Source organism: Danio rerio, chromosome 8 (genome assembly GCF_049306965.1).
Source record: "Danio rerio strain Tuebingen ecotype United States chromosome 8, GRCz12tu, whole genome shotgun sequence".
NCBI classification, from domain to species: Eukaryota; Metazoa; Chordata; class Actinopteri; order Cypriniformes; family Danionidae; genus Danio; species Danio rerio.
Window position 1 is genome coordinate 731815 of NC_133183.1, and position 15686 is coordinate 747500.

At 34.4% G+C, this 15686-nt stretch overlaps 1 protein-coding gene across 1 annotated transcript in view; it reads right to left on the reverse strand.

Moving 5' to 3' along the window:
* Positions 1-1559: 1559 nt before the first annotated feature.
* Positions 1560-15686, reverse strand: part of cep120 (centrosomal protein 120) — a 45104-nt gene continuing 30977 nt past the window's right edge. The window contains exons 17-20 of the mRNA XM_073909979.1: positions 9588-9710; positions 7906-8004; positions 2213-2358; positions 1560-2090 (exon numbers count right to left, since the gene is read on the reverse strand). Coding sequence (XP_073766080.1) covers positions 1895-2090; positions 2213-2358; positions 7906-8004; positions 9588-9710 — 564 coding nt within the window. The 3' untranslated portion in view covers positions 1560-1894. The remainder of the gene's footprint in view (positions 2091-2212; positions 2359-7905; positions 8005-9587; positions 9711-15686) is intronic.

A 15686-nucleotide genomic window follows, 5' to 3' on the forward strand; every position in this document is an offset into this window, starting at 1 on the left:
GGATTTTCACTAGTAATCAATAAAACAGCAATAATGCAGCCCTTTATGAGCTCTCCTGACAGACAGGTTTCCCTAAATGTGACGCTTCAGTGCTTTTTTTAAATTCTAAATTACTTTATAATTTGTTAAATTAATAATAACCACATTCAGGACATTCTTCAGCACAATATGAAGAAAAGAATGTAAACCTTTACTCATTGTGTCAAACTAAACATAATATGAATAGTTTCATATTCATTCATTCATTCATTCGGTTTCTTTTGGCTTTAATCAGGGGTCACTACAGCGGAATGAACTGCCAAACTTATCCAGCATGATATACGTAGCGATTACCCTTCCAGCTGCAACCCCGGTACCGGGAAACACCCATACACTCCCGCATTCACACTCATACACAACAACCAGTTTAGTTGATCAGTTCCCCTATAGCGCATGTGTTTAGACTGTGGGGGAACCCGCAGCACCCGGAGGAAACCCATGCCAATATGGGGAGAACATGCAAACTCCACACAGAAACACCAACTGACCCAGCTGGGACTCGAACCAGTGACCTTCTTGCTGTGAGGTGACTGTGCTACCCACTGCGCCACCATGCCACCTTCACCTACAGTTTTTAAGTGTACATTAAAAATTTAAGCAGCACTGCGGCCTCACAGTAAGGTCACTAAATCGAGTCCCGGCTGGGTCAGTTTGTGTTTCTGTGTGGAGTTTGCATGTTCTCCCCGTGTTGGTGTGGGTTTCCTCCAGGTGCTCCGGTTTCCCCCACAGTCCAAACACATGCACTATAGGGGAACTGATCAACTACACTGGCCGCTGTGTATGAGTGTGTGTATAAGTGAGTGTGTATGGGTGTTTTCCAGTACTAGGTTGCCGCTGGAAGGGCATCCGCTGTGTAAAACATATGCTGGAATCATACACATTTTCATCACTAAAATTCCATGACCTCATGTTTCATGCAATGTCTACATTCATTCATTCAATTTCTTGTCGGCTTAGTCCCTTTATTAATCCGGGGTCGCCACAGCGGAATGAACCGCCAACTTATCCAGCAAGTTTTTACGCAGCGGATGCCCTTCCAGCCGCAACCCATCTCTGGCAAAGCAATGTCTACATATGCATGGTAAAAGAAAAACAATGTGTTCATATTTATAACAGCATATCAGAAAACACACAGAAATCTATTCAGTTTCAATTTATATTCATATCAATGTATAAGTGATTTACATAATGATTACACCACTAATAATGTTAAAGTATGTGATTGGCCAAGGACAGAATAGAATTTAAACAAGTAAACCTATATTCAAGTATACAGATCTCTGTTTTCCATGACTTTTCCAAACGTTTTCCACGTTTTTCCAAATGAACCCTGTGGAATAGTTGGTGGTTCATTCCGCTGTGGTGACCCCTGATAAATAAGGGACTAAGCCGAAAAGAAAATGAATGAATGAATAAACGAATTCTAAATTTGGTGTCGACCATTTTAATTTGGTGAAGTTGATTCATTTTGTAAGTGGACTCCATAATAAAGCCACACAAAATAAAGTGTCAGACGATGATGAACGGCAGGAAAATATTTATTAAGCATATTCATAAATGAAGTAAAAACACTAAGAAACACTATAAATAAAGTCAGATATGAAGCCCTGATGAGGAGTCTGTAATAAAGTGACCTGTTGAGAAACAGCGCCCCCTGCTGAACACACACACACACACACTCGGATTTGAGGAAGAGTGTGTATATGCACATCTGTGTGTGAGTTCATGTATGTGGGCACGTATGTGTGAGTGAGTGTGTGCATGTACATATATGTGTGTATGCATGTCAATGCGAGTGTGTGTGTATATGAGTGTATGAGTATGATTGTGAGTGTGCATGTGTGTGCATATGTGTTCAGGAGGGCTTGATGGCCTGTTGGATCTGCCGGTCCAGCTCAGCGATGATGCGGTCGTGGTGTGTGTATACGCCGGTGCGCAGCAGTGTGTCTCTCTCCTCCAGCAGACGCGTCACGTGTTCATCTGCGCCCTCCGTCACACACACCTGTGCTGCGTCTGTCCAACCATGCGGCGGATCCTCCTGCTGCTTCAGCCTGGATCAATCAATCAATCAATCAATCAATCAATCAATCAAAAAAAAATCAATGTTAGTGCATGTGTGTGTGAGAGGGTGCATTAGTATTAGTGTGTGTATGCATGAGTGTGTGTGTGTGACCTGTTGAGCTGGTTGCGTATGTCCTGCAGCTCTTGTTTGTCGCTCTTCACCGTCTCCTTCTCTTCAGCGGCCAGAAAGCGCAGACGCATCTGATCCAGCTCCTGCTGCTGCTTCTTCAGACGACACAGAGCGCTCTCCTGCTCACGCTGAACACACACACACATGCACACCTATTAGTTTGACTTGATGATGTTCACAGATTTTCATTGTAATGAGATAGAAACGAGACTCCTGTTCCTCCAGCAAACGCATCATCGATCTGGGATGTTTGGATATTTGTGCTGCTCATAACGTAAAGATGATGACGATGATGATGATTTCTGGATGCTCTCAGACGCACGTTTACATGCCAGTGATCAGAGACTGTGGTAAACTGGTGGTGGTGTGGAGAGACCCCCCTCATGATGCCGAAGCACTTTGGGTGTATGGCCATACATGCGCTACATAAATACACATTACATTACATGTCATCTGCAGTCTTTCACAGAGAAACACACACAGATATCCTGCAGACTGGAGGAGTCTGCTTCTGTCTCCTTAACACACACACACAATCTGCTTGTGTGTGACCAGCAGATGACCCACAGACACACTGCAGATGAGGAAGACTCCACAGTGAGCGGAGAGAAACATCTGCACTCATTCTGCTGATTTACATTATAGAGAAACTGCAGAAACTCTCTCATCTCTCAGAAAAAATAAAATAAAATCACAGTGAGAACGCAGAGTTACATGAGGAAAAACCCGGAATATAGAGGAGTGAAGACAAAGATGAAAAAAAGTAATTAAATCAGAAAAAAATTAACTAAAATGGGGAGATTAAAATACTTACATTTAAACAAATAAACTCAAAATCAGGAGATTAAAGTGGAAAAATAATATTTAATTAAATATTTAATATTTGATAAGTGGTAAAAATCTTCTCAAGACTGGATGCATTACAGCTGCTAGGATGATACCACGTAATGGAAGTGTGCCAGAATGCCAGAAATGAAAGAGTGGATTAATGGGATGATTGAAATTGCATCATATGCTGGGGAGATTGAACAATGAAGGAGAAGTACAGGTATATGTATGTGATGTATGTGAGTATATGAGTATGTACATTCACACCACAACCTTAATTTCCATATACAGTTGAAGTCAGAATTATTAGCCCCCCTGAATTATTAGCCTGCTTGTTTATTTTTTTCCCAATTTCTGTTTAGCGGAGAGCAGATTTCTCCAGCACATTTCTAATCATAACAGTGTTAATAACTCATCTCTAATAACTGATTTATTTTCTCTTTGTCATGATGACAGTAAATAATATTAGACTAGATATTCTTCAAGACACTTCTATACAGCTTAAAGTGACATGTAAAGGCTTCACTAGGGTAATTAGGGTAAAGTTAGGGTAATTAGGCAAGTTATTGTATAATGATGGTTTGTTCTGTAGATTTTCAAGAAAAAATATATCTTAAAGAGGCTAATAATATTGACCTTAAAATGAGGTTTAAAAAATTAAAAACTGCTTTTATTCTAGCCGAAATAAAACAAATAATAGTTTTCCCAGAAGAACAAATATTATCAGACACACTGTGAACATTTCCTGAATCTGTTCAACATCATTTGGGAAATATTTAAAAAAGAAGAAAAAAATTTGAAGGGGGTCGAATAATTCTGACTTCAGCTGTATGTTTGCTAAACGTTGTTTTCCTTGTTCAGCCACCTGTCACACCAAAAAAAAAAACATGTAACATGTATCATATGTATGTGTAGTGTGACGTGTGTTCTTTGTTCTTGGCTGTTGAACAATAAAAAAAAAGTTGAACTATAAAAAAAATTAAAAATCAAAATTTTGAAAATAATTGTGACTTTTCAATTCAGCCCTTAAATAATTCTATATGTACACTCAGAATCAGGAGAAAGACATCAATATTGAGTATTAAAGTCCTGCTAGAGAAAAATACTAGTACTAAAAAATACTAAAAAAAACTGAATTCTGTGTGGAGAAAGAAACTAAATATATAATAATAATAATAATAATAATAATAATAATAATAATAACAATAATAATAATAATACATTTATATATTTTGTAAATCTGAATTTTGAAAAGGCACTGTGTCCTCAGGTTCGATTTCCAGCTGGGTCAGTTAGTGTTTCTGTGTGGAGTTTGCATGTTCTCCCCGTGGGTTTCCCCAACAGTCCAAACACATGTGCTGTAGGGGAATTGATTAACTAAATTGGCTGTAGTGTATGAGTGTGTGTTTGTGAATGGGTGTTTCCCAGTACTGGGTTGCAGCTGGAAGGGCATCTGCTGTGTAAAACATTTGCTGGAATAGTTAGCATTTCGTTCCGCTGTAGCAACCCCCTGATGAATAAAGGGACTAAGCCAAAGGAAAATTAATGAACGATTTGTGAAAAAGAAATTGTGAAATGTCAATTCAGAATTTAAGAAAAATTCTCTAGATGCACACTCAGAATAAGGAGAAAATGAACTCAAAATTGAGACATGAACATTCAGAATTTTTGCTGGGAGAAAAAACTCAGAATTCTATTGAAAAATAAAAAAATATGAATAAAAAAAATCAAAACTTTGTGAAAAAAAACACCCTGAAAGATAAAAATTAAGAAAACAAATCTGAATTTGATTTGTGAAATGTCAATGCAGCCTTTAAAATATTCAAACAACTGAATTTTGATAAATAAATGTAAAATAAATTAATTAATAACAAATAAATGTAAAACTGAGAGATGAAACGTCAGAAAAGTTTAAAAAGGAAACTTTTGTTAAAAAAATAAAAATTCTCTTAAAAAAATAAATAAAAATTAATTTGAAACGTTTCTTTTTAATACTTTGATTAAATAAATTGTGAAACGTCAATTCATAAGTAAAAAAAATCATTCTAGATATACACACATTCAAGAGAAAAAATAAAAGAGATAAAGACAAATTTAAGAGAGAAAAAATCTGTGTGAAAAAACCCTTTAAAAATAAACATTAATTAAACAATCGAAACTTTGAAAAGATTTGTAAAATGTCAACTAAGCCTTTAAAACATCTAGACGAACACAGAATCAGGAGCGGAAAAAATAATTTTGAATATAAACGCAAACTCAAAATTAAGAGATGAAAAGTCAGAACTCCTGGTGGGAGAAAAACAAGATAAAAAAATCTGAATTCTATAATAATAATAATAATAATAATAATAATAATAATAATAATAATAATAATAATAATGATTCATTAATTTACCTTTGGCTTAGTCCCTTATTAACCAGGGGTTGCTACAGCCTAAAGAACCAACAGCTACAACCCAGTACTGGGAAACACACACACACACACACACTCATACACTACAGCCAGTGTAGTTGATCAGTTCGCCTATAGCGCATGTGTTTGGACTGTGGGGGAAACCGGAGCACCCGGAGAAAACCCACGCCAACACAGGGAGAACATGCAAACTCCACACAGAAACACCAACTGACCCAGCCGGGACTCAAACCAGAGACCTTCTTGCTGTAAGGCCACAGTGATAACCCCTGCGCCACCGTAATGCCCCTAATATTTCTCATAATTTTGAAAAGAATTATAAAATGTCAATGCAGAATAAATAAACAAAATCTAGATGTACAGTTAGATTTAAGAGAAAAAAAAAGAATTTTGACAAATAATCTCCAAATTGAGAGGTCAAAACTCCTGAAGGAAGAGAAAAAGAATTACAATTTGAAAAAAATCTGAATTTTGTAAAAAATAAAAAACAAAATAAGATAAATAAATAAATAAATATACTTAAAAAAACTGAATTTTGTGGACATAAAGACAAAAAAATGTTAATTAAAATAATTAAGATTTCTAAAATTCTAGATGTCCACTCAAAATCAGGAGAGAAAACATTATAATTTTGACAAATAAAAGTAAACTTGACAGATGAAAAGTCAAAACTCCGGGTGAGAGAAAAAAACAAGTTGAAAAAAATCTAAAAGATGTAAAATAAAATACTAATACACATTTAAAATGGTTTGTTTTAATAGTTTTTATAATATATTTAGAATTTTTAAAAGAATTGTAAATTTCTGTAAAAATCCAGACGTGCTTGGAAAAACTGAGGAGAACATCAGTGTGGGAAACAGTCTGAAGCTTTGATAAAAACGCGACGTGAAAAAGTATCCACTTAAAGATGTTTCAGCAGGCCGGGCTGATATTCAGATGTTTAATGTTAAACATAATACAGCGCTGATTTACAGCTCAATATCAGATCTGTGTTCTGCAGAGCCGAGCTCATAAATCATCGTCTGCGAGAAGAGAAAAGCAGCTGCTCTACGTCTGCAACAGTTATTAGCACACCATAAAACTGTTTATCCTCACAAACTGCAGCTTTTACATCATTACAGATCTACAGGCGGACTTTTCAAGCGGAACTATTCTGCAAAAATCACTTCTATAAGAGCTTTAAACCCAGTTGTGTGTCAGCAGTGTGTGAATATCTCCCGCCACTAATGCTCAACATGAATTCCTTGGGTTTGTTAGAATCAGACTTGATGCAGAAACACTTTGATTGACATTCTCCCTTTGTATGTGTCATCAGAGGGGGAAAGCCCCGCCCACTAGTGCTCATCTCATTAGCATAAACAGCAGCCCTGAGTGAGAAGCAGCCGTCTGTTCATTAGCCATTAGAGTGTTTGAGCTGCTGAAGATGATGTCAGCATAGACTGTTTAACTGCATTTTCTAGACAGTTTAGGAAAAATTAAGTTTTATTTTATACTATGGAATTTAAACTTTTTAAAAACCCCTTGTGCAAAAACTAACAATAAACAACTTCAAAAATAAAAATAAATACTGTATGCGTGAATGTGTTGTTCATTGTTCATTCATGAAAGTAATTACATTAATTAACAATAACTAATATAATCTTACTGTTAAAGGTGCCATGAATGATTTTATCAATGTAATCTCTTTACTAAAACATGAAGAGAAGGCGGGGCATAAAGCAGCTCCTCCCCTTCAAAAAAACAAAACAAGCCTTAAATAGCATCAAATGTATGCAAATGACAAAAAGAGGGTGGGGCATGTGAGAAACTGAAGTATGAGGAGAATTTAATCTGATTGTCTGGCTGGTGTCCTGCAGATTTTAGCTCCAACACACCTGTAGGATGTTTCTAGAAAGCGTAGCTAGAGTTTGATTATCTGATTGGGGTTGGAACTAAACTTTGCAGGACACCGGTCCTCCAGGACTGAGTTTAGGCGGACATGAAAAAGGGGGATTTTTATATGTTTATATACGCTGCATGTGAATTTTGGCTCTGTTTTGGACACACTGGATTATAGATATCATTCAGACTAACACACTCATTCCAACATCTAAACAACTTTATTTTAATTTTACAAAAACTTTAAGAATGACCAAACTTCTAAGTTAATATATATATATATATATATATATATATATATATATATATATATATATATATATATATATATATATATATATATATATATATATATATATTATTCTGCTAAATATATAAATGAATTTACAAGTACTCTTCTTTTGTGAACTGATTTACACAGAACAGTTTAACTTATTCACAGTATTTAAAGCAAGTACAAGTAACTGTTCCTAAATGCTCTATAAATGAATAATAATCCCTTACTGTACTTTTTTCAGCATATCAGAGATTGAATAATAAAACAGTAACGTCTGACCTGTTTGAATCTGGCCAGCTCCTTCAGCGCTCGCCCCCACTGCTGCTTATAGTGCAGCTTAGATTTAGTGGCCGACTCCAGCTTACGCTCCAGCTCCACCTGCACAAACAAACAAACAAACAAACAAACAAACAAACAAACAGTGAGTGAGTGAATGAAAGAGTCAGTGAATAAAAAGGTCAATGAATGAAAGAGTAAATGAGTAAGTGAATGAGTCAGCAAATGAATGTGTGAGTGAATGTGTAAATGAGTGAATGCATGGCTGACTAAATGAACGAGTGAATGAACGAATGAGTGAATAAGTGAATGAATGAATCAGTGAATAAATGAATTGATGCTGAATGAGAGTGAATTAATGAGTAAATAAATGAAAAATGAGTCAGTGAAAGAAAGAGTGAGTGAATAAATGAATAAGTGAATCAGTGAGTCAACGAGTGAATAAATGAGTGAATAAATGAATGAGAGAGTGAATGAATGAGTCAACAAGTGAGTAAATGAATGAGTGAATGAGTCAGTGAATGAATAAAAAAGAGTGAATGAGTGAATGAATGAATGAATGAAGTAAATAAATGAATTAATGAATGAATAAATAACTAAATGAGTGAAGGAATGGGTGAATGAATGAATAAACGAGTCAGTGAAGGAATTATTGAATGAGTGAGGGAATTAATGAGTGAGTCAACAAGTGAGTGAGTAAATGAATGAGTGAATCAACGAGTAAGTAAATAAATTAATTAGTGAATGAATGAGTAAAAAAACTGAATGAGTGAATGAATGGGAGAATAAATTAATAAATAAGTCAGGGAATGAATTAATGAATGAGAGAATTAATGGGTGAGTGAAATTAGTGAAAGAAAGCGAGTGATTAAATGAATGAGTGTACTAGTGAGTTAACGAGTGAGTAAATAAACAAGTGAATGAGTGAATAAATTGAGCGAGTGAATTAATGAGTGAGTCAATAAGTGAATGAGTGAACGAATGAGTAAATGAGTCAGTGAGTGAATGAAAAAGTGAATGAGTGAGTAAATAAATGAATTAGTGAATGCATGGGTGAAAGAATGAATAAATGAGTCAGTCAATGAATGAATGAGTGAAACAACGAGTAAGTAAATAAAGGAATTAGTTAATGAATGAGTGAATAACTGAATGAATGAATGAGTAAATAAATGAATGAGTCAGTGATTAAATGAATGAATGAGTGAACTAATGAGTGAGTGAAATTAGCGGAAGAAAAAGCAAGTGAGTCAACAAGTGAGTAAATATAAAATTAATGAGCGAATCAACAAGTGAACGAGTAAATGAATGAGTGAGTGAAAGAGTAAATAAATGAATTAGTAAATGAATGGGTGAATGAATGAATAAATTAGTCAGTAAATGAATGAGTGAATGAATTAATGAAAAAATGAGTGTGTGAATGAATGAGTGAATGAATTAATGAATAAATGAGTGAGTGAATTAATGAACAAGTGAAATTAGTGAAAGAGTGAGCGAATAAATTAATGGGTGAATCAGTGAGTCAACGAGTGAGTAAATAAACGAGTGAATGAATGAGTGAGTGAAACAACGAGCAAGTAAATAAAGAAATTAGTTAAAGATTGAGTGAATAACTGAATGAGTGAATGAATGAGTGAATGGAGTGAGTGAATGATCATCATCTCAGGATCATTAAGCTGTTGTCTGACCTTCTCCAGGGTCAGCAGGTTAATCTCGGACTGCAGTCGGGCCTCTGGACGGACACTCTGCTGATCCCGGAACTGCTGGAACTCTTTCTCCAGATGACGGTGTTTACTCTCAGCCTCCTGCGTCTGCACGGACACACAGAGTTAATGGTTATACATCACCATTATTCATTTATTTAATTGATGTAAAAGAAAATCTATAAACAATAAAACAACGGACAAGCGAAGAAAACATGTGGAATAATCAGACTTTCTTCCTACTGTTCACTACACTAAAGATCAGGGTGCATGTACTGAAGGTGTGTGTGTGTGTGTGTGTGTGCAGCTCTTCCAACAGCTCTGCTAGTCCTGTAACTCCTCAACAGTGTCAGACAGCAGTGTTCAGTCCTGCTAAACTCCTCCAGCTCTCCATCTCAGTGTGTGTGTGTGTGTGCGTGTCTCCATCCCCTGACAGAAAGCAGATGCGCTGAAACCTGACACGCGCAAACCAGAAGAAAGCAGCAGAAGAAGACGGCGGGAGGACGGCGCTGGATAAACCGGTCAGAGTGTGTGTCGGCATGGGACAGATGTATGTTTACATGATCCTGACACACACACACACACACACACACGCATCACGGCCGCTCTCTCTTCACATGTCAGAAACCTACTTTGCTTGATTTGTTAGCATGGCGGCGGCGGCCAGATGTTTTCTGGGAAGAAATGAGACGACAGACTGAAGTATTTCAGTAGGTGGGCTGTCTGAGATCTTCAACACAAAACACACACGCTGCAGAAAACACACTCACTTCTTCCTGATTCACTACATCAGTGTGATAATGAGAGATTGAATACACAGAAATACACCAATCACTTAAAGTCAGGATCTTTATATTTACATATATACTTAAAGCTGCGTAGTAACGAATTACATAATTATAGTTCAAAAATTAAGTGCTTGGAAACTATAAGAGGAGCTACTAATAAAGATACTATAAAACTGACTACAGTTACTTCTATGGATTACATCATGATTACATATTATTATTATTTCTGACAATGTCAGACAGTTGTTCATATGGGTAGTAATGGACTCTATGTAATCTGTAATCAGATTACAAACACAAAGTAATTGTAATGAGAGTAAACTGCTTTTGAAAATACTCATACACAGATTACAGTTACTGTTACATCAGGATTACATCAGGATTACATAGTATTGTTAACATGATGACAGTAAGTTGTTCACAATCAATTAATTAATTCTCATAATTTTTCTTGCCATTCATATATAATTATATTACATATGAATGGAGTAGGGCCAGACCGATTCTGCGAATGTTTTTTGCCATTTCTGCAGAGAATTTTGGTAAAAGTCTGGGGATTTCTGCTGAATTATTTTGGGAGTATCATAACTAAAACCCTAATATGTAAAATAAAAATGAATACATTTTAAACTTTTATTTAATGTTTAAAATGCAAATGCAATTACATTCACTTTATTTGGGAAATAAAGCAAGTTTGTTATATAATATATCTAGTAAAAAATAAAAAATATGACTGTACAAACTGCATTGTGCATAAATCAGATGAACATTTTCATATTAGTCAATAATATTACTGAAAATAATAAAAAAAACTGAATAAATATAGATTTACACATTTACTCAAGTAAACAAACAGAATTAATGATGGGCTAAAATTCTGTGGAAATCCGCGTAATTCTGCGCGCGCAGATTTCGGGTGGGCCTAGTCATGACATATGAATTACTGTTTCTGGGTCCAAGCCACTACTCATTAGATTTGATAAAATATTTGTTTTTGACCACTTTTTGGTCGCATCACACATTAAAATGAATTTTATATTAAATAATGGGCTACTTAACAGTCTCTGGACATCAATATTTTAACAATAAAAAATAAATAAACCACTTTCTGGTCACTGCACTGAAAAAAATTATTCAAGGATGATTCCTTGGATTTACTCAATTTTTTACGTTAAGTGGTTGTAAACCCTTTAATTGTGTTGAATTTAAACAAAAAATTAAGTTGAACATTATTCAATTTAATTTGTTTGTTTAAATTCAACACAAATAAATTGTTTGCAACAGTTCTGCATGCAACACTTTTTTTTAGTGTGGGTATTAGGCAGGTTATATATATATATATATATATATATATATATATATATATATATATATATATATATATATATATACTGCGATTGTGATTTTCGAAATTATTACAGCGCTTTGCAACTGTTTATTATAACCATTTGATGAGTCTCCCCATGCAGTTTGATAGTAATGGATTATATGTGACCTGGATTATGTAATCAGATTACAAAAATCAAGTACTTGCAATCAGAGAAATCAACTTTAAAATACTATTAATCAGATTACAGTTACTATTTATGGATTACATCATAATTAGATATTATTATTGATATGATTTCTAATGCTTATATATTTTTCCTAATAAATCTCCCTCTTATAAACGTTCATCATTCTTCATGTTCTTTCAGAAGAGAAGGGTTATATGACGTGAATTCTGTCATCTGCACTTCTAGCATTTGTAGATAAAATATTTGATGATATTGCTGCTGTGAAATTATCAATCAATAATAATATAATGTGAAGAAAATGTGCATTTTATTACCCTTTTATTATTTACTGTTACTCTTATCAAACACTTACAGTGAGATATATTGGTGTGAGTATTGTAAAGTATCAACTGTCCATCATTGCACTTTAAACAATCTAATGTAATCGAAATGTAATCCAAAAGTAGTCAGATTACATTACTGTAAATGTGTAATCTAAGAGGTTATATAACTGACCAAATATTGTCATGTAATCTGTAATCCGTAACATGTTACAGTCCAAAAGTAATCTAAATGTAATCCATGAGTAATCATTACATTACTATAAATGTGCAATTCAGGAGATTATATCGTCACAGAATTATAAGGCTCTATCTGACATTTTTGTCAAAATTGAGTTATTGGCATTTTTATTAAATGACAATTTATTTACATTATGGGATTTTTTTATAAGTTGTTTACATTAAGACTTTTTATTGATCTTAATTTTTATTTATTACTTTTGGATTACATTTGGATTTTAATTAATCTAAATGTAATCCAAAAGTAGTCAGATTACATTATTGTAAATTTGTAATTTAAGAGATTATATTACTGACCAAATATTGTCGTGTAATCTGTAATCAGTAACATGTTACAGTCCAAAAGTAATCTAAATGTAACCCAAAAGTAACCATTACATTACTATAAATGTGCAATTCAGGAGATTATATCGTCACCTTAGAATTATAAGGCTCTATCTGACATTTTTGTCAAAATTGAGTTATTGATATTTTTATTAAATGACAACTTATTTGCATTATGGGATGTTTTCTAAGTTGTTCACATTTTAAGACTTTTTATTTAAAATTGCTATATGTAATGCAAAAACTTTGAAGCTTAATATCTTAAAATCATCCAGAACGTATAGAACCTTATAATTCCAAGGTGACGATATTACTGACCAGAAATCTCATGATGTAATCTGTAATTAGTCCGAAATTAATCTAAATGTAATCCAAAAGTAGTCAGATTACATTATTGTAAATTTGTAATTTAAGAGGTTATATTACTGACCAAATATTGTCAAGTAATCTGTAATCAGTAACATGTTACAGTCCAAAGGTAATCTAAATTTTATATCGAGATTATATCGTCACCTTAGAATTAAAAGGCTCTAGTTATTGACATTTTTATTAAAAAACAACTTATTTACATTATGGGATATTTTTATAATAGACTTTTTTTTTTATTGCTATATGGAATGCAAAAACTTTGAAGCTAAATATCTCGAAATAATTTAGAATGCAGATAAAACCTTATAATTTCAAGGTGATGATATTACTGACCAAAAATCTCATCATGTTATCTGTAATTAGTCCAAAATTAATCTAAATGTAATCCAAAAGTAGTCAGATTACATTACTGTAACTGTGTAATCTAAGAGATTATATTACTGACCAAATATTGTCATGTCATCTGTAATCAGTAACCGAGTACAGACCGAAAGTAATCTAAATTTATTCCAAAAGTAGCCAGATTACATCCCAATGAATGCGTAATCTAAGAGATTATATAACAGATCAAATATTTTCATGTAATCTGCAATTGATTACAGTTCAAAAGTAATCTAAATGTAATTTAAAAGTAGTCAGATTACATTATCATAAACGTGTAATCTAAGAGAATATTTAATTGACTACACATTTCATCAAGCAATCTGTTGTCAGTAACGGAGTATAGTTAGTAATAGTCAGTAATAGAGTATAATTAGTAATCCTCCAGCTCTAGTGGAAAGAAATTAAAGTGGATCTTTCATCAGTGCATCACATTCATCAAAATCAATCAAAAAATGCATTAAAAAACCTGATGATGCAACAAGAGCTGATCTAAGTGTGTTACTGCAATCGACAAGATTCACAAAAAAAGTTCCTTCATTCTGGACATGTTTTTAACTCTTATCTTGAATTTTGATATTTGTGTTGACTTTGGAGGTATTTTTGGCTCAAGCCCTGACCCAAATAAAAGCTCGTCTTCAAAAACAGACAGCAGAGGAAAAGCAGATGCTCCAACATAAACACTGGCAGACGCTTCAAACAGAGAATCACTGAGAAACGCTCAACACCAGGAATACTGCTGTTGATGGATGTGTGTAAAACCAGGCGTGAGTGCAGTCATGTCAGCAGGAGTATAAGTGCTGAAATTACACCAGCAGTGAGAAATTACACACGTTTTTTCCTCATTTTTCTTTACAAACTGACTTTAAGGGACTGATCACCCAGACATCCAAATTCTGTCAATTCTGTAAAACTACTCTGATTCTGAGCATGTTTTTTTTTTTTTTTTGCTTGATCTTTTATTTCAGTATAAGAAATTAATGTAAAATAGAGTACAGAGCATGTTAAAGTGTTATTAATAATCAACAGAAATCAAACCGCAACACTGATGAGAAACATTTGTTCTGTTGAACACAAAAGAAGATTTTTTGAAGAATGTTGAAAACCTGTAACCATCGACTTCCACAGTATTTGTTTTCCTACAATGGAAGTCAATGGTTACAGATTTTCAGCATTCTTCAAAATATTTTCTTTTGTGTTTAACAGAACAAACTTTTTTCACCAGTGTTGCAGTTTTATTATTAATAACACTCAAATTCACTGATTTACATTTAGTCATTTAGCAGATGCTTTTATCCAAAGCGACTTACAAATGAGGACAAGGAAGCAATTTACACAACTAAGAGCAACAGTGAAGAAGTGCTGTAGGCGAGTTTCAGGTGTGTAAAGTGGAAGAAGCAAAACATTAGTATTTTTTTTCTGTAGTACAGTTAGCGGTGGAGCCAGAGAGGCAATTGCAGATTAGGAAGTGAAGTGGAGACTAAATAGTTGAGTTTTTAGTGGTTTCTTGAAGACAGCGAGTGACTCTGCTGTTCTGATGCAGTTAGGGAGTTCATTCCACCAACTGGGCAGATTGAATGCGAGAGTTCAGGAAAGTGATTTCTTCCCTCTTTGGGATGGAACCACGAGGCGACGTTCATTCACAGAACGCAAGTTTCTGGAGGACACATACATCTGCAGAAGTGAGAGCAGATAAGAAGGAGCAAAGCCAGAAGTCGCTTTATAAGCAAACATCAGAGCTTTGAATTTGATGCGAGCAGCAACTGGCAGCCAGTGCAAACGGATGAGCAGCGGAGTGACATGTGCTCTTTTAGGTTCATTAAAGACCACTCGTGCTGCTGTGTTCTGGAGCAGATGAAGAGGCTTGATAGAGTTAGCTGGGAGCCCGGCTAGTAGAGAGTTGCAGTACTCCAGTCTGGAGAGAACAAGAGCTTGAACAAGGAGTTGAGCTGCATGTTCAGATAGGAAGGGTCGGACCTTTCTGATTTAACATATGCATTTCATTTATTCACAGTTTTAATACACTTTGTGCTGTACTTTTATTTCTTAAAGTGAGAGATCATCAAGAAAAAAAAATTAGGCTAAAAATCAGCAGTTTTCTTACGAAAAATATGCTTTAAAAACTATAATACTGTAATAAAACGC